Here is a 25,191-nt window from a genome sequence, read left to right on the forward strand (position 1 = left end):
ATAATTCAAAAACACACACGCGGGCTTCCCTGGTGGCATGGTGGTTGACAATCTGCCTGCCAGAGCAGCGGACACAGGTTCAAGCCCTGGTATGGGAGGATCCCACATGCCGTGTAACAACTAAGCCCATGCGCTATAGCTGCTGAGCCTGTGCTCTAAAGCCTGCGAACCACAAGTACTGAAGCCCATGCGCCTGGAGCCCAGGCTCCACAACGAGAGGCCACCGCAATGAGAAGCCCACTCGCTGCAACTAGAGAAGGCCCGCTCTCAGCAGCGAAGACCCAACACAGCCAAATAAATAAATAAATAAATAATAAAATTTTTTAAAATAGCAATTCCTATTTAATAATAATTTTAAAAACACACATGCACCCCAATGTTCATTGCAACACTATTTACAATAGCCAGGTCATGGAAGCAACCTAAATGCCCATTGACAGAAGAATGGTTAAAGAAGACGTGGTACATATATACAATGCAAGATTATTCAGCCATAAAAAGGAATGAAATTGGGTCATTTGTAGAGACGTGGATGGACCTAGAGACTGTCATACAGAGTGAAATAAGTCAGAAGGAGAGAAACAAATATTGTATACTAACGCATATATGTGGAATCTAGAAAAATGGTACAGATGAACGGGTTCGCAGGGCAGAACTTGAGATAAAGATGTAGAGAACAAACGTACGGACACCAAGGGGGGAAAGCAGGGGGTGGGGGGTGTGATGAACTGGGAGATTGGGATTGACATATATACACTAATATGTATAAAGTAGTTAACTAATAAGAACCTGCTGTATAGCACAAGGAACTCCACTTCGCTGTACAGTAGAAACACAACATTGTAAAACAATTATACCCCAATTAAAAGAAAATACAAGGAAAGACAAAAAAAATTATTTAGAGAGGTAACTGAGACCTAGGATGAAGGTAGTTTACTCTAGAAAGGGATTCATATTTATTTTTTCATGATTTTATGGTATTATCAATAGTGGACCACCTTAATATGAGTGCAAAAATGGGTATTACTTGGACAATCCAAAGATTCAAACTCTGAATCTAATTCTATGCAATAGCATGTCTGTTTCAACTGGTGTCCTGGCTTATTGTGAATGTCTTCTGCTGGATGTCTCATCTAGGTGTGGGTTTGGTATTTGACTTATGCCTCCTCACCACTGAAGGCCATTAAAAAACCCAGACATTTTCCTGAATAGGCTAATTCCCTCAGGGCAAAAGCACATTCTTTGCTCCTGTATCTCAGTGAATTTCCATTTTCCCTTCAGATTTGGCCTGATTTTTTGTTCCTAACTTATCAGGTCTTTAATGCTTTTAAAATAATTTTTAGTGAATTCATTCCACTTTATTTATTTTCAGCAGACGAGATAGTGTCTATAACCAAGCCTACCATTACTGAGATAGTCTCTTGGAACTTTTCACGATAATGAAATCATCTACTTGTTTGTGTCATCAACTAGGTATAAGCTGCATGAAGGCAAGAACATTGTCTTACTGTTTTCTGCATTTACAGCACTGAGCACAGGACCTGCCTCCCAATAGGTAATTTTAGTATTAATGAAAGTAGCTCCTTGTGTACTTTTAGGATCCTATTTCAATCCTTTACCCTCACCTCAGTATCAGACTTCTAAAACATCTGAGTAAGCATCACAGGATGTCTCTCTTCTTCTACTGTCTCCTTTACCTCCTTCCCATTCATCTTTATTTCCTTCCTAGAATAGACTTTCCCAGGTCTATGGACTGAACTGTGTTCTTCCAAAATTCATATATTGAAGCCCCAGCCCCCAGTGTTACTGCATTTGGAGGTATGGTCTTTAGGAGGTAATTAGGGTTAAATAAGGTCATAAGGATGTGGTCTTAATCTAGTAGGTGGCATCATAAGAAGAGGAAGAGACAGATCTCCCTCCCTCTCTCCCTGTGCACATGTCCTAAGGAAAGGCCAGGTGAGCACACAGTGAGGTAGCCGTGGCCTACAAGCCAAAAGAAGAGGTCTCAGAATGCCAACACCTTGATCTTGGACTTACTAGCCTCCAGAACTGTGACAAGATAAATAAATTTCTGTTGTTCAACCAAAAAAAATAAATAAATAACATGCCGAATTTTGAAATATAAAAGCCCATAATCTTTTTTTTAACTGACCAGACTTTATACATAAAAATATACTGGTAATTAAGTACAAAGGTCATTTGCTACTCATTTCTATAGGTAAGTGAGAAGGTATTTCCAAAATTGATTATCAATATATGCTATGAATTTGAGGTCAAAAATAAAACCATTGTTATAGATTCACAGTCAGTGCAAAGATATCTTCTGCAAAATCCCCTCACTTTACACGCAAGAAACTGACAATAGACGATAGAAGTCTTTTTTTTTTAAGACTGAAAAACCTGATAGTAAATACATCCTCACTGCTTTAAATATTACTTGTCAGCATGATGTATAGAAGAAGAGAAGCACAAATGTTATTTAGATAACCAAGTGAAGCTTTTAAAAACACAGATGCCTAGACCCCAACCTGAGAAACACTTATTTCTCAATAGGTAGAGATGAAGTGGAAGCTGTGTATTTTTTCTAAAACTCCACAGGTGAGTCCACTGCACTATCCTGGTTGAAAATCACTGATTTAAGAAACAACAACAACAAAAACCCTATGTTATATGTAACCTTTTAAATATTTATAACTTTTATGAATTAGTAAAAAGCATTATGAGTTGTAAATTTTACATGTCAGATATTCAAGAATCTTTGAAAACTTTTCTGCATATAAAAGGCCATAATTAGAAAGGGAAAGATTTAGTATAAATTTTTGCAGAAATAAAAATTAGAAAATATATCAATGATGTCATTCAATATCACAGTAAATAAAAAAGTGAACCCAAAGTTAAACAGTTTTGTTTGCAATTATGAGAAATATATACATGTAAAATTAAAAGTCGTGTCTTCTGTTTTCCAGACCTGATAAATAATTTACAGGACCAACATCAGATAATACTCAATGGCTTTCAAAATAAAGATAAATCATGGGAAAAAAACTGCAAATTTTAGAAAACAGTGCTTCAGTTTGAAATCCATTTCACTAATTCGCTTTATATAAGGAAATAATAATCTAATAAAAGAGAAGTAAAAAGCAATCTGACATGTCTTCCTTCATACTAAACATGTGCTTTTAAAGTTGATCATCAAAACTATTAACTGCTTATTTACTACAACTATTCCTATAATCAGAACAGTCTATGAGCTATGCAGACAATTTTATGTGTTAAAAATGTATTTTAGGGGCTTTCCCTGGTGGCGCAGTGGTTGAGAGTCCGCCTGCCAATGCAGGGGACGCGGGTTCGTGCCCCGGTCTGGGAAGATCCCACATGCCGCGGAGCGGCTGGGCCCGTGAGCCATGGCCACTGAGCCTGCGCATCCTGAGCCTGTGCTCCGCAGCAGGAGAGGCCACAACAGTGAGAGGCCCACGTACCGCAAAAAAAAAAAAAAAAAAAAAAAAGTACTTTAATTTGTGTTAATGGTCTTCTAATATTTACTGGATACTTACCTGTCTGGATAAAGAGAGTACATCTATGCACAAATTAACTTTTCATGAAGATATTTAATAGTAATTCCCTCAGGAGCTACTGCTATCTTTAAGGCATTCTGCCTCTACACTAAAAGGCGCCTTTCACGGAGTTCCTCTTTCTCTCTCTGTGCTTTACTGTTGAATGATTCACTTTTGCATCCTCTGCTTTAATGTAGCTTACACATCCTTCTTATTCATCCATAATCTTCTTACTTTTTCACTTTACCCTTAGATAGAATTAATGATGATAAGGAAACAAGTTTATACACTAAACATACTTTGGGTACAGCATTTTCAGAGAATTCAAATTTCAGTTTTACTTTTGGTTGGTTGGGGATTTTGTTGCCTTCAGAACTATAATGTAATGAAAAGTTGTGTTTCTGGAATCCTACCTGCTGGGGTAAGTAAGGTAATATTGTGCATCTAATAGCAAATATTTTAAACTAAAAGAAAAATTTCATGCTCATAACAAAAATTTCAACAAGTTCAATCAGTACCTCTCCAGATATCCCAATGGCTTCTTCTGCAGCTCCATACTGACCAATATGTCCATTCTGTAGTCGTTCCAAAAGCTCCAATAAAGCAAAATTTTTTTTCAATCCCCAGACACCTGAATCTCCTAGAATATAAAAATAAAAACTAAATCTAACAAAATAGAATATTATTTATTTTACCTCAAATCTCAATAGTAATTTCTATGTCTCATAGTTCAATCATTAATAATGTCTAAATTTTAAAAATTCAAAATTTCTCCATTTTCTGTTAATGCTATAACAGTTGTCTTAATATTCTCTTTAAAATACAGAACTCCTTAGCATTCTAAGTAGAAACATATTTTAAAGTTCTATTATTTTTCTATAATTTAACTTTATAAATCCTATTTTGTCACCGACTTTGACTACATATACTAAAACAAGTGCTTTAAATATTTTTAACAGCAACCTACAGTAAGAAATATATTTCACATTGCAACCCAGGATAACACACACACACACACACACACACACACACACACACACACACCTGAAACAAAAGATTAACACACCAATATTCACCCTCACGGTTTGCGACACACTCTGATGGTTTTTGTTCTATTTCTTTTTTAAAAATCCTATTCACAACCAATTAAATTGATTTTATGACCACAAATAAGCTATGACTCATGTTTGAAAACCACTGTATGAAAGATACACTTAATCAAAAATAAGTCCGTCTCTAAGTAAACTGAAACTAGAACAGCTAAAGATAATATTTTCCCCACCCCTCATCTAACCTAGAACCTAATAGCAGTCAGTGAACATATAAACTCTTTCTCACACAAATACACAAAGCTTCACACTAAGGCATGACAATAGTCCCTTTTAGGTAGATACGAATCTAGGCACATTTGAATAAGGACCAATGCTTCTTTTCCCCAGAACTGACCATAGAAGGCCAGGTGAGCATTCATATGTGCACGCATGTGTGCCTACACAATATGGGCATGTGCATACACACATGCACATGCGCAAACACACACACAAACTCTTCCTAAGCCTATAAATAAGAGCCAGATCCTTCAGCAATTAGAAGGAATATCTGTCTGTTATGATGAGCTTCTATACAACAAATACCATCTGACACAAAGCTGCCACCTAATACATATTCACTGAAAAAGCAAATAAATAAAAGGATGATGGGGTCATTGGCTACACGGCTCCCCTTCCTCTTGGCCCCTCTTTTCTAAGGGAGGAAGGGAGGGAAGAAAAAAAGGAAGATGAAGGGAAGGGAAGAGAAGGGAAGGGCCTCAGCCTTGCCACCCCACAGGGCTTCCTCAACTGTTTTAATTTTTCACACATATTCTACCTCAAGCTGAGTTCTATCCACTTTATTTATAAAAGATTAAGAAGTATACTGAGTCCTTTATTTAAAAGTATTACCTTGACGATATCCAGATACTGTCATTATATAGTAAACACATACACGTAAACTCCTAGCAGTATCTAGGCAGTATCTACCTACTGCCTAGTATATCACTAAATACTCCTGTAACTGTCAAAATAACTCTAAAATCTCAATGGCTTAAAGCAACAAAGATTTGCTTTTTGCTCACGCAGCATCTCAAGGGTTGGTGAAGACAAGAGAGGCTCTGTTCCCTACTGTCCACGATCAGGGGGCACAGGCCACTGAGGTTCCAACCCCCTGGACCACCTCACTACAGCAGGGAGAGGGATTTACTGCAAACCATCATAAATCCATTCTTAACAGCTTCTACCTGGAAGTTAACACTTCACTTCTACTCATAATTTCACTGCTTAAAGGGAAATCACACAGCTCTTCCTACCTAATCATAAGAGGGCAGGGAAGTGTAATTTCACCATGAGAACAGAAGAGAAGAACCATAAATAATGCTGACCAGTATTAATAACCATGACAAACAACTACTGATACTATTCCTTTTTTTTGGCAAAATAATAACCTTTATTACCTATGATTGGCAGGTATTTTATAAATAAAATATATTTATTCTCTCCATGTTTGAAAAGAATTTCAAAACAACAAAATGATTTTATACACCATACAATTCAGGGTAGGGTTGGGCTCAGGGGACTACTTCATTCTTCACAGGGTGAGCAATGAGCTCTGAGTCCTGGTCCCAGTCTTGAAACCAAAAAGGTGGTTTCAAGAGCCTGGTGTGAGGGGAGGGTGAGGGCCTCTCCCAATCCAGCATTTCCCTGTGCTCACTGTGGGTTTCCACTCAATAGACCAGGGGCTGCCTTACAGCAGCGGCAGCTGTAAATTTGACAGAAGAACATTCTTCTAGTAGCTTCCAGATTCTAAAGACAGGGCCCAGTAGGACCTTCGATGGGCCCCAGCAGATCCGAGGATGCCAGGAGCTATAAGCACCTGATTAATGAGATGGCCCAGCTAATGGTCCCAGCTCCTGGAAAGTACGGTCAGGTTGTTTTACAAGGACAGTCCTTCACTTGAACAGATGTACCCGTGGAATCACACTGGCATTGGGCAGATAGATTCCGTTTTGTTCAGGCCAGAACCCCAAGTCCCAAACCCAGTGTTCAACAGACACAAAGCAGACACCAATCTTGAAGCTGAAGAACACATGGTTGACCTCAAAGCGGACGCTGTTTCTACCCTGCCGGATGGAAACAGGCATAGGAGAGAAATTATGCAGCATGGTCTAGTTGGCATCTAGAAGTTGGACAGTTAGCTCATATACACAGGCCGTGCCTTGTTGGTCTGTCCACCCGGCAGAGACACAAATCTCAATCTTTCCACTATACAGGAGCTCTGGCCACAGACCCTCCTCCTCCAGGTCCAACATTTCCTTCTTGTGACACCACCTTGTAGGCAGACAGGAAGGAGTCCTGGGAAGTGGCCCCAGGCCTGACCTACAAGTTTTCCTCCTCTCCCCAGCCGTCTCCACTGCTCTGCATCATCCAGTCCCGGAAGCCTTCTAGGCCCTTGGGGTTCTGGAGGAGGTTGCGTCCTATCGGTCTTCGCTCGCAGAAGCAGCCCAGGATGCAGGGCCTGAGGTCGTCGGCGGAGGGCAGGTAGGTGTGGAGGACAGGTGACAGGGCGGCACGGTCTTGGGCCAGGATGCTCAGCCTCAGGTCCTGGCAGTCCACCAGGTCACACCAGCGCTGGCACACCCGGCGGCAGTGCCCGAGCAGCACGTGTGGGGGCACGTGGCTCAGCACCATCTCGAGCAGCTCCATGGGCAACCCTCCTCGGGTTCGGGGTCTGGAGCGGGGACCCTGGCGGGCAGGCCCCTGGAGGCTGAGGTGCACGTGCGTGGTCTCCTCGCCAGGCCCGGCTGCCACTGTGGGCATCTTAGCCATTGCTCCTCCCTGGTGGGCCATCACCTTGCCTCACGTGCTCCCTTCTCCACCTCTGCCCTTTTTATTCCCCCGCCCCTCCCTTCCTAATACCCAGCCCCAGACCCCTGCCTGCACCCACCCCCGCCCCAGCCCCATCCTCTCTCTGACTCTGATACTATTCTTGAACTAGAGAAGAATTCTAATTCTGATTCTCTCATATTAACAATAGTTTGGGGGATTAGGGTGTGGGGGGCGGGAGACTGGGAGTTTGGCATTAGCAGATGCAAACTATTATATATAGAATGGATAAACAAGGTGCTACTATACAGCACAGGGAACTATATTCAATATCCTGTAATAAACCATAATGGAAAAAAAACCCAGTAATTTGCTTCTTTAGAAGCAAAATATGATTTTTTTTCTTCTTTATACTTTTTAATAGATTTGTCAAATTTTCTGCAATGTATATAAATATTATTTCTATAATACATTTAAAAAGAGATTAAAAAACAATGACAGCAAACTATATCAAGGGTCATTAACACACATTCCATAGGCTGGAATCACGGCAAAAATCTAACCTACAAGCTATAGTAATTACCTATAATAATTACAACCTATATCCGAGGCAGAGTTGTTGGTTTGCTTGTTTTTTCTAATGTTGATATGATAGCAATCATGTTTGATTTCAACCTAGGATACGACTAACCATTACCTGTCATAAATTCCTAGTTTATCACAGTGAGGATGATAACACAGTGAGGATGTTGTGGTACTTATGTAGAGAAGATAGTACTCTTCAAAATGGTGGAAGGGTCCGTCCTCTGTTTGCAAAATATTACTACTTCTATATAGTTTTATATAAAGAAGATGGTATGATATATATAAATTACAGAATAAAAGGCCAAATAAAAGAATGTCAAAATAGACATCTCTCCCCTCCACTTTATTATTTCTTGGCTAACAGTAAGTTAATGCTAACACTTTCCTATATTAGTTTTCTGGCAAATGGGCATACTAATTACTTAAATCAAGGACTACCAAAACCTTAAGAAACCTATTCTTTCCTTACAAGAAAATATTTTACAACCGTGCTTCTTAGCATTTTAAAGCTTTTCAGTCTAAAAATCTGGGTACTCTTGCTTCCTTTTTTTGGTGGTTACATTATTTTAAATGTGTTCCACTTGACATATAGTATGAATACATTAAAACAGTCTTAAAACAATTAGTGCTACTGACCTGAAAAAAATGGACAACCTTAAACTATTACTTTTGGAGAAATTCGATCATTAAAAAGAATAAACATAGAATTCATGGTTGTAAAATAACTGTTCAAATGTTAATAAATGTTATTTCCAAATCTGGTATCCCACAATAATTAATTCATTTTGAAAAATATAAAGTGAAGTTTTAAAAGTATGTAGGGGGACTTCCCTGGTGGTGCAGTGGTTAAGAATCCACCCGCCAATGCAGGGAACATGGGTTTGTTCCCTGGTCCAGGAAGATCCCACATGCCATGGAGCAACTAAGCCCATGCGCTACAAACACTGAGCCTGTGCTTCACAGCCCACGAGACAGAACTACCGAGCCCGCGCGCCCCAACTGCTGAAGCCCACGCGCTTAGAGCCTGTGCTCCACAACGAGAAGCGCATGCACAAGGAAGAGTAGCCACCTGCTCACCTCAACTAGAGAAAGTCCACACACAGCAACGAAGACCCAACGTAGCCAAAAATAAATAAATAAATTTACTAAAGAAATAAATAAAGTAAATAAAAGTACGCAGGAAACTGAAAAAAATCCACCAGACCTTTAAATTCATTTTAACAGAAAACAAGGAGTAGTTAGTAGTTATCACTAGCTGCAAACACTTCTGCCTCAGATATCAATAAATAACAACATGCTGAAACTCAAATTACTTACCTGTATTTTCATTATTGGCCTATTCATGTCTAAGATAAACGCTGTTTTGCAGGCAAATGAAAAAGGTTAGTATGTTTTTCTCAGGTGTCTTAAAACTACTGATCTATAAGTACTGAATATAAAAATTTCAGAAGATGAAATCAAATTAGTACCTAAGAGTGGGCTAGTTTATAGCTTCAAGACTACTGGCTTTAATAGAAACTGAAACCTCCTTGGAATTTTATAATTTTTCTTTTTTTTTTGGCTGCACCACAGCATGCTCCCCAACTAGGGATCAAACCCGTGGCCCCTGCAGTAGAAGCCCGGAGTCCTAACCACTGGACCGCCAGGGAATTCCCAGAATTTTATGATTTTTAAAACCAAGGAGAAAAAAATTGTTTTTTATGATATTTGTATTATGTAAACAATTTTATATTTTTTTTTTCCTACCTAGGTCTGTTACTTGTCGATCAAAAGGGCAACGGATTGCTCTTCCGTGAAGAGGCAGCCGAGTGAGACAGTCATGACAGACTGTGTGGCCACAAAGCAGAAGGCGAGGAACTTTGTCTCCTTGCAAAGAAAAGACATCTTCACAAACTCCACACTCCAGCACCTAATATTTGGAAAGGACACATGTGCTCTTTAAATGACTTTAAAAGCATAAATATTTTAGGTTAAAAAGAAAAACCTGATCGAATTTAATGAATCAATCTTGTTAAATTACTTTATTCCTCCATGAAAAAAACTGTCTAGGTATAAAATCTTAAATCACCTTTTATTCTTTCATCTGACAGATCTTACCACAATTATATCATAGTGAAATCTCCTTGAAAGGGTGTTAGGGATCAAGATAACGTTGTAAACTAACATCTTTAGCTTTTGAAAATTATGACATGATTTATTACATCAGAATCCGTAACCATATATAACTCTACCAAAGTTGGGTTCTTAAACAATTTCTCTGCAATTACCTAACCCTCAAAAAACCATCATTAATTTGGACAAAAATAATCTGAAATATGTGCTAGGATGACAACTTACCTTGTAAATGATAAAGAACTTGTTAAGAAAAGACTATAAGTAATTTTCAAGTGTCTTATACTATTCATTTACATCATACAATGTAAAGAATGCAATTAGACTTAAATTTCAATTCCTTGTTCTCGATTAATAAATATGCCCCTGGGTTAGAAAATAGAAAATATTTTGTTTATCTAGTTCCAATTACAAGTACATGACTTGCTCAAGGCCACGTAGTCAGTCAAAAGAAAGGTGACAAATCAACTATACTTCAATTAAAAAAAAAATCAACTATACTTCAACTAAAAAAAAAGAAAGGTGACAAGAATCGGCATATTCTGATTCCCCGGCCCATCAGTTTGTTTTATAATTAGTCAACAAACTATATTTATATCAATGAAGGTACTTTTATTTCTTAATATACCTGAAGTGTTTCACAATTTAATTAATTTTTTAAAAATACCCAAACTGGGGCTTCCCTGGTGGCACAGTGGTTGAGAGTCCGCCTGCCAATGCAGGGGACACGGTTCGTGCCCCGGTCCGGGAAGATCCCACATGCCGCGGACCGGCTGGGCCGTGAGCCATGGCCGCTGGGCCTGCGCGTCCGGAGCCTGTGCTCCGCAACGGGAGAGGCCACAGCAGTGAGAGGCCCACGTACCGCAAAAAAATAAATAAATAAATAAATAATTAAAAATAAAAATACCCACACTGAACTGTTTGATTGTACCCCAAACTCGGTGCCCACCATCCACGACCTACTACAATCTGGCCCCTGTCCTATTGCTTCTCTTCCCTTCCAAACTCTATTCTCAAACTATATCGAACAATTTGTAGTTCACAGCACATAACAAACTGCTTTTGCCTCTTTCTTTATGCTAATGCTAAAGAAACAGCTAAATAGACATTTTCCTAGTGGATTCTTTTTTTACATTAATAAACCAACAAATTCATAAATGAACACACTATCCTTTGGGCCCCCATGTACCATGGATAAGTGTCAATCTTAACACCCAAAACACTTTAATACTTTTATTGGCGTTCCAGCCTATCTTTCCCTGTTAGACGAAAAAGCCCTCAGGAACAGGGTATTCCAAATATCAAGCTCCTATGTGCTTACATTAATGAAGTCCAACAAAATAAAATTTTTAAAACAGCCAACCACCATCCCCCAACAAATACATAATACAAGGTAAAAAAACAGAAAACCCAGAGTGGAAGTCAGACTTAATGCATTAAAATTTTAATCTTAACTCCGCAATTAAACTGGAGTCAGTGCTTGAAATGTAAACACCTTTCACTGTAAATAAACTGATAATTCATAACTGGCTCACATCTCAGTACGGTTCAAAAGAAGCTGAAGTGTAACACATAGTTCACAGATCAGGAAAAGAAAACAGCTTGTTAATTATATGAAAAGGTGTCCAATCTCACCCAAAACATTTTGAAGTCAGTTGAAGCTATCCCTATATACTTTTTTTCAGATTAGATTTTTAAAAGTTGATAACACTTTGTGCTAGTGGAAGTGTGGGAGAATAAATTGCTGGTTGCTGTGAAACGTTTATTGACTGATATAGCCTCTATGGAAGGCAATTTGGCAATACCTATCAAAAGTTTGAATAGCTTAGTAATTCTACCTCCAGGAGTTTATCCTACAAATATCACACGTGTAAAAAGATCTATATGCTATTCCTTAGAGCACCTTTTGCATTAGCAAAAGATTAGAAACAAAGTAAATATATATGGAAAATAAATTATGGCACATTCATATACTACAAAACTGTGCAATCTGATGAGGAAAAGTTAGGAAATTTTTCATGTACAAACACAGAATGATTTCATATCAGCAAAGCAAAGTGAAAAATGACATAGAATATTTAACTTTTGCATAAAGGAGAGGAAATAAAGAGAGCATATATTTTCATATATATTGTTTTACAAGCATACTATCTTTCTGGCAAGATACACAGGAAACATTACATTGGAATTGTAGTTCTCTTTGATGAAGGGAAACAGCTGGGGAACAGCTACACATAAATCATATATATATATATATATATATATACACACATACACACACACACAATACACACACTTCAAATTATCCTGTATTTTTTAAAAAGGCAGGAAAAAAGTTTCACTTAAATATCTTCACTTTAAAAAAAAAGAACAAAAGAAAAAAAATCCTCACTTAAGTAACAAATTCAACTAAATACAGAAAAGATATTCACAACAGAATTAGATATTATAAATGCAACATTTTAAATAAATGTCCTCACTATAGTGACACATATTAAACTTATATGACAATAAACTCCAAAGAACCAAATTAAAATTTTACTTTTTTCATTCATCTCTAACTCCATCATTACACAAGATAAGAGAACTTACTCATGTTGAGACCATAGGTTTTATCCAAAGAGCACTAGTAAAATCCCACTGATTAGTAAACCAAACATAATTCCAAAAACAGTTATTAGACTATTTTGCATCAACTCAGCAAATAAGAGTAAGAAAATTTTTCTTCAGTATTTATGAATAGGAATTGTGGCTAACAGCATAAGAAATTAAGTCCTAGATAGGAAAAAAGCTCTTTATTTTACAAACTTCACAATATGCCAAAGAGGGCTTCAAACTTATTACGTGTAAATCAAATTTTAATACACCAGGCCATATTTTCAAAGGACTAAGAAAGCTCACTAGTCTTTTGTGAATGTATAGACCAATTTTGGTCTTTTTTTCCTAATGATAAAAACCCTGTCATCATCTACTTGTTCATTAAGCAAGAAGCCATTTTACATATATATATATATGTATATATATATATAACCATTATATACTTCAACTTTTACCTTCCAACGAACACGTCTTGCTTTCATCTGTGAGATTTTTTTAAATTTATGCCACTGTATTTCCTACAAATGACAGCATGAGGATCTTGCCAAAAAGGACTATCCTACTGCACAGCTCAGTCACAATTTACACATAAAAATGAAGATTAACAAAATAAGCCTCTAATTTATCAAACTCTGTGCTATAATAAACTGGAGTTACATCAGGCTTTGGTATATTTTTCAGATTTTAAGGCAAACAGGGTAACAAAAGTAGATACAGCAATAATATCCATTCTAATTACTTCTTAATTGAAGTTAATTCACAAAATAACCTTCAGGTATTCTCTACATAGAAAAAGCACAATTCAATAAATAAAATCTCAACCATACAACAAGCTGAATAATAAGAGGGCTCCTCTGCATCTCAGATATGCTATGTACCTTCAGAATAACTTCATTAATATATAAAGGTCAGATAAATCAACCACCACCAATACTAATTGATAATACACTTGTAAGCAGAAATGTATCATCTGTTGTCACATAAAACCAACATTAGGTGAAAAACCATAGGTGTCTATTACTCAAGATCTTAAAAGAACTTAAGATATCTGGTCCAGTGGTTCTGAATCCTAGATGCACATTAAAATCACTCTGGGACTGCAAAAAAATACTAATGTCAACTCGCTCAGAAATGTGGGATTAAGTAGTTTCTTTTTCTTTTTTAAGTCCTCAGTGATTCTAATATGTAGCCAGGAATAAGAATTGCCAATATCTCAGATTACAGATGATCCTGAAGGTTATTCTACAAACCTTTAAGATCAGTTCTCCCTTTCAGATCTATCTCCCTATGGAAAAGTGAATTCTACATACTTCATCTGAATTTTTAGTAAACCCACTTTACAGCATTTACACATGTTAGAATTTCAAATTTCAAGCACAGGGTAATTCATATCCCCCAGCGTTAATGGGGCTGTTGGAGACTTCTCAAAAGTGTTGACAGACCGTACTCCCAAAAGAGGAGGTGGGTCAACCAATAACAGAGGTCTGATTACAGAAGTAGTGCGATAGTGAAAAGCATACTTTACGGCCAGTCAACTCTGGTTCTGCTACACAGTGTTAACTGAAACCTGAGTCTCCTCACCTGTAAAACTGTAATCAACACTTACCTCCTCAACAGATATTAACGAGCTAAAATACCTAACTTTGTACCTGGCGATAATAACGGCTCAATTTCCTAAAAATAAGCTAATTAATGCCTGTTCGGCTTAACTAAAAACAGAGGGCCTGGGGAAAGACCAGCCCAGGTCACTCTCCGAGGCCCATGAGCTCCTTTTCACAAAGGTCCCCGTTGGCGACTCCAAGCAGAGGACTAGCGTGACCCGAAGACCAGGTAACCTCAGGCCTGCTGGGATAAAGGTCCGGAGGTGAGGGATAGGCTTGTAAAGCCGAGACGGGCCAGAGGCCGCGCATCCCGCCCAAAAAATGCCAGGGCCGCGGTGCTGCCGCCAGATCTCCGGGATAAACAGAAGGGAGGCCGATGGTGGAGAACAGAGCACGCAAGGTCCCTCACCTTCACCACGGCCGTCCCCCGGCTGCCCTGACGACCACTGTCTAGTCCCGCTCCAGGCTTGTTTACAACCAGGGTAGCCATCCTAGGAGGAGCAGCGCCGCATAAGCAGCGCTCAAGGCCTTCACCTGATGGGCGGGGTAGAGCCACCTACCCAGAAGCCTCGGCGCTCGACGCTGGGGCACAGGCGCAGTACCACGCGGGGAGCTGCTGGGACGGTCTCTTCGAGCCTCCTCCCGCCAGCCGCTAGGTGTTTGGGTTCGCAGGCCTGTGCGTGGGCACTTTGTTATTTTTTTAATTGTTATTATTGAGGAGTCTGAAATAGATGGAAGGAGTAAAATTAAGAGAAAAAAGAAGGGATAAAACAAAAGTAAAGTTTTGGGGTGAAATTCCCGCTCCAGGAACGACCTTTTCTCCCCAGCTGCAAAACGGACGGGGGCGAGAGGGGACTACATGTCCCTGCATGCCCTGCGGCTTTTGAACTACAAGTCCCAGCATGCCACATCTCTATCATTTACTGCAATGTAGGTATTTGGCAGGCCATGAATTGTCACCGAGGAGTGGTTTCTTGAAGTCGCGGTGTGTGATTGTGACTGGAAAATAGAGAAGTATTTTATGTATAGGTCTCTAAGAGGCAAGAGATGGCTTTGGTAAAAAAGCCGTTGGGTTCCTAAAGGACTTGGTAAGAAGAGAATTTAAGGCACCCCCGGCAGAGAGAAACTTGGGAGTGTGTTTGACGCCCTGTCTTCCCGAACGTGCGCTTTTCTGTCTTCTTCCGAGCTGATTGACCCTTTTCAGCCCCCGTAGGCAGTGGGTCCAAAGTACCGGTCAAAATGGAAGTGAATCCCCCGAAACAGGAGCACCTGCTGGCCCTGAAAGGTAAACTTTTGCGAACCCGACTCCCTTTAATCTGTTTTCTCCCTTTCTCTCACTAGTTCTCGAAGCCTTTGACACATAGACCTGGCCTCTGGGATATAGGCCTCGTCCTTCTTAAACACTGTCAATGCTCGCCCTCCTTGGTTCCTTGGCGCCGAGCGAAAGGAAACTGTTTCTCCTCTTTGCTTTTCAGGTTTGAGAGCCCCCGTTAGAATGGAATAGATACCTGGTAAATTACTTACTCTGTTACATGCTGCTCTGATTTTAGCCGCAGATGCTGATGTCCCCACCCTACGCGGGGAGAGCCTTGTGAACCGAGATGATTAACAGCGGGTATATAAAGTGGTTTTTCCTTCTGTCTCTTGTCTCTTCATGTGGCAATGACAAAGTTACCAGGCTTCAGCTTCATCTGTGAAATTAGTCTAGTATTGTGCCAAGGATTTAGAAGTACATAGTACTACAACATGTAATTTAGGTATGTTAAAACTCACTGTTTACGTCAAAGTATTGTGTATAGGGGGAAATTCATGTCGGTTTGCATACACAGCAAACAGTTTTGAGTAAGTTTGATGATTTAATTGGATCATTATTTAGGGGAAATGAGCAGGGCATTCTTTTTCTGGAATTCCTGTTGTTTTGTGAAACCTTTTATTTGAAACGCTTTCAGCTTTATTTCATCGGTTTTCTACTACCGCAAATGCACTTATTTCTTGGATGCCCTACTCAGTGGTTACCAATATCTTCTTGGACTAAGCTGAAAAGATGCTCGATAGACATGTGAACTCAAGTGAATAGCACTTAACCTTCCTTGTGGGATCCATTTTGAGGGACCCTTATCCCCTTAGTTATGTTGTAAGCATCAAACCTTCCCGAAGCTCACCAGTTTCATTTGAAGCATAAAATCATATGCTGATAGTTGGGGTTATCAGAACTGTCTCTGACTGTAGAACTAAGAAACTAAAATATTAACTAATGTAATAGCAATAGGACCTGTGAGCTTAGCCTGGACTGAAATGGCTTATTCCTGAAGAAAGAAGAGAAATTGTCATGTTCTTTATCTCAGACTCATATGTAGTATGTGAAATATATATTACTTAACTCTCAGAAGTTAAACTTTTTCAAGATCGCACAGCTAGTAAGTGATTGAGGTAATATTTCAACACAAGGCCTTCATCTTTCCAAGACTCCATGTTGCCTCCTATTGAAGGAAAGAGCATTTTCAGATATCATTCCATTAGTAGTTTGATGGAAATTTAGAGCAGTTCTGTTAGCTGCTAGGTATCATTTTATACAAATTGGAAGCTATTAAATACAGTTAAATTCCAGTGATGTGCAGGCTAACTGCCGTAGTCCTTTTAGGCTGCTACAGTAGTCTTTCCCAGGTATCTTCTATTTTCCAAAACAGAAGGTTCCTGGAGAAGAGTATTTTAGCAACCTAAAAGGACAAGTGCTTTGAAATTCAGTGTTAGTTTCAGCTTTCTTAAAGCTCTTTGGCCCCATTCTTCCCCACTGTTCAAGCTATCCAAGAGTTTTCACAAGTTTTAATTTTACCTATGTTGGATGCCAAATATATCAATTTGTCTTATCATATAAGTTTACTTTCATATGTATGTAAAGTATTAAGGAGCTCTCACAACATCAGTGTCCCTGGAATACAACACTGAGTGAGTTCAGACAACAATGAAAGAATTCTCAGTGGCATGTCTTAAAATGTGAAAATGTAAGGAAAAGGGAAGAAAAAATAAAAACATTATTAATTCTTGACAGAATATGCTATCTATATTTAGATCCATATTAAAATTATGGATGTTAAGGAACACAGTCATTTATGAATTTGAGTTGCCAAATCTGTCAGTCAATGGACATTAACAGTAAGGAAAAGAATTATTATGAGATTGGTTACTTCTTTTGACTTTCAGAGTCAGTAGTTAAATGAGTATTGTGACATCATGCCAAGGAGACCCCACTCACAGTCATCCGGCAATGGGAGAACCCCCGTCAAGTAGTTCTCTAATGATTTTTGGAAGAAGGGATTTGACCTCTTGTTTTTTTTCTCTGGTAGCTAGGATTTGAAAGAACCTGCATTATGGCTCAGGCAACTTTGGGCCCGATTAGGAAACCTAACTTACAGATCCTGGTAGGCTCCATTCTTGAGCCTGTGTACTGTATGCTGGAACTTCTTATTGATGACTTAATTTGGGGCAACTTGAAGACGTCTGTGTTCTAAGAGGAAAAAAAGTAAGGCTCTAGTCTTCTTGTTCATCCTCCAAATTGGAATTCAGAAGCCATGCTACTCAGGTTTTGACACTGCTTAAGTGCCTCATTTATACAAATGAGACTTTGTCAGGAAACCAGTTTCTAGCATGGTTAAAATGCAAAGTTAAACCATTTTCATGTTTTCAGTATTTACCACTGAGAATGAAATAAAATCATTAAGTATTCTGTCTATATATTTGTTTGGCAGAATTCATGTAATTTTAAAGTATAAAATGGTCCATTTTCTTCAAAAAGATTAAAAATTACGATTTTCATTGTCCTCAATTCACGTCTCAAATTTTTTAGTATTACATTTTTGTTCATTATCTTCATATGAATCTTGTATTTTAAAAATCATTAATTTACTTTTTGTTTCTGCTATAGTCTTAAGATTATTATTATCTAACATATTAATATCAGTACTTCCAAATCCATTATATCTCTTCAGTTAAACATGTTGACTACTAGCAGTTTTAGGCTGAAAGGATATGATAGGGCATCTAATCCAGATCCCTTATTTTGGTAAGAGAAAGGATTTCCAGTTTTGTGGATTACAGTCACATTTACCAATAGCACTTTGGTAAAATATCATATTGGAATTGGTTTGTTTTTTTCTTTTTTCTCTGCCTATCTGTATACAGGCTATCCCTACCATATCTTATTCTTTGCAATACTTCCACTTTAGGTCCTGTTTCCCTCTGATTTGGAAAGAGAGAGAGTCTTGTAATTATAAATTGCATTCTAGCTCTGAGGAGCTCAGCTAAGAAATAGTCTCTTCATTAAGAGTAACTGGATTACTGCAGAATGACTACAGAAGTAATATTACATTATCGACCATATGAGAGTGAAACCACACAACTGCCAAAAATTGCAGAGAAAGCAATTCAAGACTTTCCTACACGTCCACTATCAAGATTTATTCCTTGGTTTCCTCATGATGGGTCCAGACTTCCACTCAAACCTAAAAGATTACCACCTGTGATTTCTGAAGAGGCAACTGAAGATGTAAGACAGTACTTAACCATTTCAGAACATGATATTAAATTGCAGAGTTATGATTGCACAGTAGATCTACTGGAGTTTCAACCTAATTTGAAAAAAAAGAAGCACTTAATCCGATCACATACACTGAATGAACAGACTAATTCTGGAAGTCTGGATGAACAATCAGAAAAAAGAAAACGGCACAAGAAGAGGTCTTGGAGTGTTTCACTTCCCAGCAGTAATTGTACTGAAAACATTTTTCCTTTGTCTGAAAAATTGCAAGATAGTTTAAAGGCACTAAATTTGCACTCATTTTATAGAGCAAGATGGACAATAGAGCACACTATTTGTAACAACCAAACTCTGGAAGACATTTGGGAAAAACTCAATCGAATTATCAGGTGCAATGAACTTCCATCTTGTAATGCTACAATTCAGAGACATTTAGGCCAGATATGGGTGTTCTGTGATGTTATGTACTGTGAATATGTGGGAGGTCTTCTTAAAGGAAGATTAGCTCTTACTGGGAAGATTAACTTATTTGTGCATAAATATGGTCTTATTTTTAGTATGTAATGAATACCACTAATTGTCAAAAAGAAAAATATTCTGAATGAACTGAGTAGGAACTGAAACAAATGAATAAATGTTTAATTGTGTGGTAATATATGTACAGTTTGTATCCCAGAAATAAATATCAGGTGAATTCCTGGGCTTGTCACTTAAGTCAGGAACTTTCTGCGTTCTACTTTGAGCAGCCTTCTTTTAAATGAATTGTGATAAATTATTATTTTTACTGAATTTAAAGGTAAAATGTTCTATTCCTTTTGTTCTCTTACTTACCCAGTGGTTGAATTAGATATTCCTATGAATTACAGTGACTAGTTTGGATTTTGGTAAATCCCCAAAATCTAATTTGACAGTATTTTTTCTTTACTCACCTAAAGTGTAATGATTTTTTTAAAAATAAAACTAAAACCAGTTCTGTTGGGAATGGTATTCAAGTGCCATGAATGTGGTATTCAAGTTGAGAGACCAGCCCAGATTCTGCTGATATTTCCAAAGATATGTAATAGACAATAGTTGATGTGTTGTTCTGAAACAAAAGTATAAAATGTATAATTTGTCTAAGACCCTAATATATCTTTAAGGCAATAAGCTCTTTTGAAGTAAAGTATCAAGTATGAGTAAGAGGTCAAGTTATTCTTTATTTAATACAGATAATTCAATCTTAATGACTGTTATTGCTGATTACTAATGCTCTGGTTCTTGGAGTCATGGGTTTCCCATAGCAAAATGTTGTAAATTGGGTTTACACATCATTTTATAAAAATATTCAAAGTGATTATATAATAAAAGTTTTATTAAAAAGTATATTTATTTAACAAATTTGAATGCGTACCATGAGCTAGGTACTAAAGTAGGGAAGGAGACAAACATGGATCCTGCCCTCACAGAGCTAACATAGAGTCACTATTCTTAAGTAGTTAAACTACATCCCTGATAAAAAACCTGTAAGACTGTACTCATTAGGAAGGCAGAAACACATTTGCCTTGTGGCACAGTGCCTGGCGTGGTAGAGGCTCAATACTACATGGTAAATGTGCCCTTTGGGGAGTTTCTCATAGCCTGAGCTGGCTGAGGTTCCTTAATACATAAGGAGTCTACCAATTTTTTTTTTTTTTTTTTTTTGCGGCACGCGGGCCTCTCACTGTTGTGGCCTCTCCTGTTGCAGAGCACAGGCTCTGGACGCGCAGGCTCAGTGGCCATGGCTCACGGGCCCAGCTGCTCCGCGGCATGTGGGATCTTACCAGAACAGGGCACGAACCCATGTCCCTGCATCGGCAGGCGACTCTCAACCGCTGCACCACCAGGGAAGCCCGAGTCTACCAATTTTTAACTAAAGAGGTTATCTTTTCTAATTAGGTTTCACACTATCCAAACACTGTTTTGTTTTTAACTTTTAATACCTTTCTTATTGTCTCAAATGAGACTGCTCTGTAGAAAATAATCATCATGTGCATGAATGCTTCCAAAAGTCTTTAAATGAAAAATCACCAGGTGTAGAGGGAGTTTCCAAGGTAACTTCATCAGTAATTACTTCTTCTTTCATTCATTAGTCATCTTACTTTTCAATCAAGAGTGCTGGAGAAAAGTCAACAAGTTATTCATTATTACTAGCGAGCTTTGCAAATAAGAGTTGGCTAATGTTATTAGGCAATCATAAATGGTGGATTTGTTTTTTTTGTTGTTCAGGTCTTATTTAGCATTAGGTTGCTAATCAAGGGTTAAAAGTTAGGTAATCATAAGACAGGGTCACTTACATAGACCACAGCATTTCTTTTATGATACATTTTTATTATTTTGAAATGATTATACACAGAACTGAAAATATTCTTATGATTATTTTCTTATGGGCTTCTTATGAGCAGTTTTTTAATTCAAGAATCACACATTAAAAAGAGCTTCTTTGTCTTCATATGTGGCAGATTTAAATTTCTCTAATTTACTCTGTATAAATTGCTTTCTACCCCTCTGAGAAACAATGAAAAGGTGAATCAGAACTGGGAAAATGAAGATTGAGTTTTACTGCAACTAGTGCCGTGATCTTAAAGGAAGAAGCGATTCATTTCTCATCTACCTAGACAATGCTTAGGCAGTAATTAAGGGCTAAGAATTTAGAATCCACTGCCATGTCTTTGAAGCCTTCTTAGAGTATTGAGAACCTTAGGACTGATGATTCTAGCACTAGTTAATAGTAGAGCTCACCAGTATTTCTGGGTTCCACTGTTAAGTCACAGACATGAATAAATTGGGGAAGCAAAGACATATGCAGGAAGGTGAATCTGAGGGCATTTGGTAAAATGCCGAAGCATTTACTCTAGGAAAGTGGCAACAGTGCCATAATTTTATTTTTCCCTGACGAGCTATCCACTTTCAAATAAATGTTAACTCAAATTCTAAGAAAAAAGATGTGAAGGGCATCACATGAATTTAACTAAATTATTTGCCAACTTAGCAAATAATTTAAAGACCATTTTTTGAAAATTTCTAAGATGAGCTCCTGCATAATGGTTCACTTTGATTTAATCTGCTCAAAATGCCCCAGATTATTCCAAGGTTCACAAACGTGAATGCCTTCAGGAACTAGAAAAGTAAGACTATAGAATGTGGTAAGGACTCTGAAAGTGAAGAAGATTTGACATAATTTTTTTTAATGTTGTGACCAAGCAAAATGTATATGTAAGTTGAACTGGCCTAATTCATTAGTTTATAACCTCAAGCCTATCTTTTTTTTAATTTACTGAAGACTTTCAAAACTTTTTTTTATAAGATTTTAGATGAAACCTGAATTTCATAAGTAAATCAAATGTATGTATTTTGTGAGTTCCACTGAGAGTGTTTCTACACATGGCACTAACTGTGTATTGTGTGTAGTGAATATTTGTCACTCGACTAAAAATCACATATTCTTTTTTGCCTCCTTAATTTTTGACCAAGAACCTGCTTTAACTTCAAGACTGGATACATAATTACCATATAATAACCAGTACTTTATTGTAGTTTCTCTGCCAGTTTTTTTTAAAACGCAGTTTTTTTGTTGATATTTGCTCTTTTCTAACATTGTGTTTAATTTTTGAGTTTCATTAATTCATTATAAGACAGGAAATACTAAGGTTTAAATCTATACTTGTTATGGACATACTTTGGATCATCCTTCAAGGAAAGAGATAGTTTTTTGTTTGTTTGTTTGTTTTTGTTTGTTTGTTTTGTTTGTTTTGTTTTGTGGTACGCGGGCCTCTCACTGTTGTGGCCTCTCCCGTTGCGGAGCACAGGCTCCAGACGCGCAGGCTCAGCGGCCATGGCTCAGGGGCCCAGCCGCTCCGCGGCATGTGGGATCTTCCCGGACCGGGGCACGAACCCGTGTCCCCTGCATCGGCAGGCGGACTCTCAACCACTGCGCCACCAGGGAAGCCCTGTTTGTTTGTTTTTAACATCTTTATTGGAGTATAATTGCTTTACAATGGTGTGTTAGTTTCTGCTTTATAACAAAATGAATCAGCTATACCTATACGTATATCCCCATATCTCCTCCCTCTTGCGTCTCCATATTTTTTTTTTAGATTCCCTATATATGTGTTAGCATACAGTATTTGTCTTTCTCTTTCTGACTTACTTCACTCTGTATGACAGACTCTAGGTCCATCCACCTCACTGCAAATAACTCAATTTCATTTCTTTTTATGGCTGAGTACTATTCCATTGTACATATGTGCCACATCTTCTTTAAAGGAATGAGATAGTTTTATGTTACAAATTTGGCTTTCTCAGTTTGTGTTTAAAAATCTGCAGTATGACAAATTGTGCTTTATAGTAATTTTCTTTGCCTCCACAGGATGATAGTATTTCTTACCAACTGCTATCCCCTCTTGCTGATTTTTTACCCTTTTTTGAAAATAGGAAGAAAACTGGTACTTTTAATACCAGCTTGGGATGTTTTTATTTTTAATGGAGGGTTGTTCTTTACCCACCCTCTACTGTCTCATCCCCTAGAAAACCATAGCATCAGTAAAAGCTAAGCTTTAAAGGGCTTTTGTACATAATGGAAGTTTGAGCATATAATAAGCAAATAAGCTGGCTACACATCTAGGTGAATTAAGAACACTTTTTTTTTGATCACTTCAAATTTATGTTTATTTTAACTTGTTTACTTTTTACTATTAACTGAGTATAACTTTTTTAAAAAAATTTTATTAGGGTATAAAATTTTTATTGGGGTATATAGTTGATTTACAGTGTTGTGAAGAACACTTTTTAAAAAGTGTTTCAGGGGCTTCCCTGGTGGCGCAGTGGTTGAGAGTCCGCCTGCCGATGCAGGGGACACGGGTTTGTGCCCCGGTCCGGGAAGATCACACATGCCGGGGAGCGGGCTGGGCCCGTGAACCATGGCAGCTGAGCCTGCGCGTCCGGAGCCTGTGCTCCGCACCGGAAGAGGCCACACAGTGAGAGGCCCGCGTACCGCAAAAAAAAAAAAAAAAAAGTGTTTCAGGATTCCTTTGAGAGTGTATTTCCTCTTTATTAAGGTTTGGTCTCACTTGAAATGAAAAAAAAAAAGAGAGAGAGAGAAATAGAGCACCAATTGGTGTTAAAATTGAGCTTAGAGTCTTGAAAGATTGTGAAAAAAACTGTTTCCTGTGTGTCATTTTCAGAACACCTTTTTATCCCCTGCAGATTGTACTTAATTTTAATGTTTTCCTGGTTAAAAGTAAGAGTGAAAGAGGTTTGAAACACTTCCCCATTCAGTCCCCCACCCACATCATTGATGTGTAGCTGGTTAATGTTCTGTTTGAAATAGTCGGACTTGGAATGCCCATGGGATGTTTCTAATAAAGCATGACATTCCAGGTTTATGACCCTGGGCTTATAATTAAGAATAGGGAAAATTATTTTTGAGCAAAGTGAAGTCTGCGGCCATCTATTTAATATAACATTGTTTAATGGCCTCAGTTCTTGAAACTTTACATCCTCAAAAATACCACTTACTTGAAGAGTTTGGTGAGGCGTTAATACTATGTGCCAGAACCTGTGTCAAGCACCGAGCCCACAAAACTTAACATGATACATACGAGCCTAAACTTAAAGGAGTTTGGATAGGAGTGCTATAAACTTATAAGTGAATAAACATAATTCATGATAAATACAAGGTGCTATGAGAGAAACAGGGTGACCTGTACTTCTTTTCTGAGAAAGATGACATATAAGCTAAGACCAAAATGAGAAAGGCACTAAATTTTTTGTTTGTTTGTTTTGTTTTTTTTTTTTTGCGGTACGCGAGCCTCTCAGTGTTGTGGCCTCTCCCGTTGCGCAGCACAGGCTCCGGACGCGCAGGCTCAGAGGCCATGGCTCACGGGCCCAGCCGCTCCGCAGCATGTGGGATCTTCCCGGACCGGGGCACGAACCGTGTCCCCTGCATCGGCAGGCGGACTCTCAACCACTGCGCCACCAGGGAAGCCCAGGCACTAAATTTGATATGAATGATATAGCTAGTTAATTAGTAGTTAGGTGGTACAGTTTTACATACATTAACGAATACCACATATTGTGCACTGACCATTTAGATCAATAGTCTTTAAAGATTTGAGTTTTGAGTTGAATGAACATCGTAATAGACTATAAAGAAACAGTCTTCTGGGATTCATTTTCTGAAATGTTTTATGAGTTTGTATGATTTTTACTTCTATATTTTTGTCTTTATTTTGATGTGGTCAAATGTCAATTTTTTTTTAACATCTTTATTGGAGTATAATTGCTTTACAATGGTGTGTTAGTTTCTGTTTTATAACAAAGTGAATCAGTTATAC

The 25,191-nt window shown here is 38.1% G+C and overlaps 3 protein-coding genes and 1 pseudogene across 10 annotated transcripts in view; 2 read left to right on the forward strand and 2 right to left on the reverse strand.

Moving 5' to 3' along the window:
- The window catches only part of TRIM23 (tripartite motif containing 23), a 38,088-nt gene extending 23,235 nt beyond the window's left edge, over positions 1-14,853 (reverse strand). For 2 of the 3 annotated variants that reach the window (XM_019929960.3, XM_019929962.3), the window contains exons 1-3: positions 14,717-14,853; positions 9,743-9,905; positions 4,073-4,194 (exon numbers count right to left, since the gene is read on the reverse strand). In XM_019929960.3, the coding sequence (XP_019785519.1) occupies positions 4,073-4,194; positions 9,743-9,905; positions 14,717-14,797 (366 nt within the window). In that variant the 5' untranslated portion in view covers positions 14,798-14,853. The remainder of the gene's footprint in view (positions 1-4,072; positions 4,195-9,742; positions 9,906-14,716) is intronic. The other variant, XM_073802159.1, reaches the window with a different exon arrangement.
- Positions 5,985-7,428, reverse strand: LOC117311541 (F-box only protein 27 pseudogene; annotated as a pseudogene).
- Positions 14,854-14,960: 107 nt separating the features above from the next.
- TRAPPC13 (trafficking protein particle complex subunit 13) overlaps positions 14,961-25,191 on the forward strand; it is a 35,431-nt gene continuing 25,200 nt past the window's right edge. For 2 of the 5 annotated variants that reach the window (XM_004328549.4, XM_019929966.3), the window contains exons 1-2: positions 14,961-15,237; positions 15,512-15,592. In XM_004328549.4, coding sequence (XP_004328597.2) covers positions 15,210-15,237; positions 15,512-15,592 — 109 coding nt within the window. In that variant the 5' untranslated portion in view covers positions 14,961-15,209. The remainder of the gene's footprint in view (positions 15,238-15,511; positions 15,593-25,191) is intronic. The other 3 variants (XM_019929965.3, XM_019929964.3, XM_019929967.3) reach the window with 3 other exon arrangements.
- SHLD3 (shieldin complex subunit 3) lies at positions 15,458-19,955 on the forward strand. 2 transcript variants are annotated; one of them, XM_033852908.2, is made up of 3 exons: positions 15,478-15,592; positions 17,652-17,827; positions 18,531-19,955. In XM_033852908.2, exon 3 carries the CDS (start codon positions 18,650-18,652, stop codon positions 19,403-19,405), a length of 756 nt encoding a protein of 251 aa, XP_033708799.1. In that variant the 5' UTR covers positions 15,478-15,592; positions 17,652-17,827; positions 18,531-18,649; the 3' UTR covers positions 19,406-19,955. The 2 variants fall into 2 exon arrangements, with proteins under 2 accessions (XP_033708798.1, XP_033708799.1); XM_033852907.2 differs by lacking the exon at positions 17,652-17,827 and having other exon boundaries at positions 15,458-15,592.

Source organism: Tursiops truncatus, chromosome 3 (genome assembly GCF_011762595.2).
Source record: "Tursiops truncatus isolate mTurTru1 chromosome 3, mTurTru1.mat.Y, whole genome shotgun sequence".
NCBI classification, from domain to species: Eukaryota; Metazoa; Chordata; class Mammalia; order Artiodactyla; family Delphinidae; genus Tursiops; species Tursiops truncatus.

Coding starts and splice junctions, on each gene's coding strand:
- SHLD3 (XM_033852907.2), top strand. CDS start 18,650: ATGACTACAGAAGTAATATTACATTATCGACCATATGAGAGTGAAACC.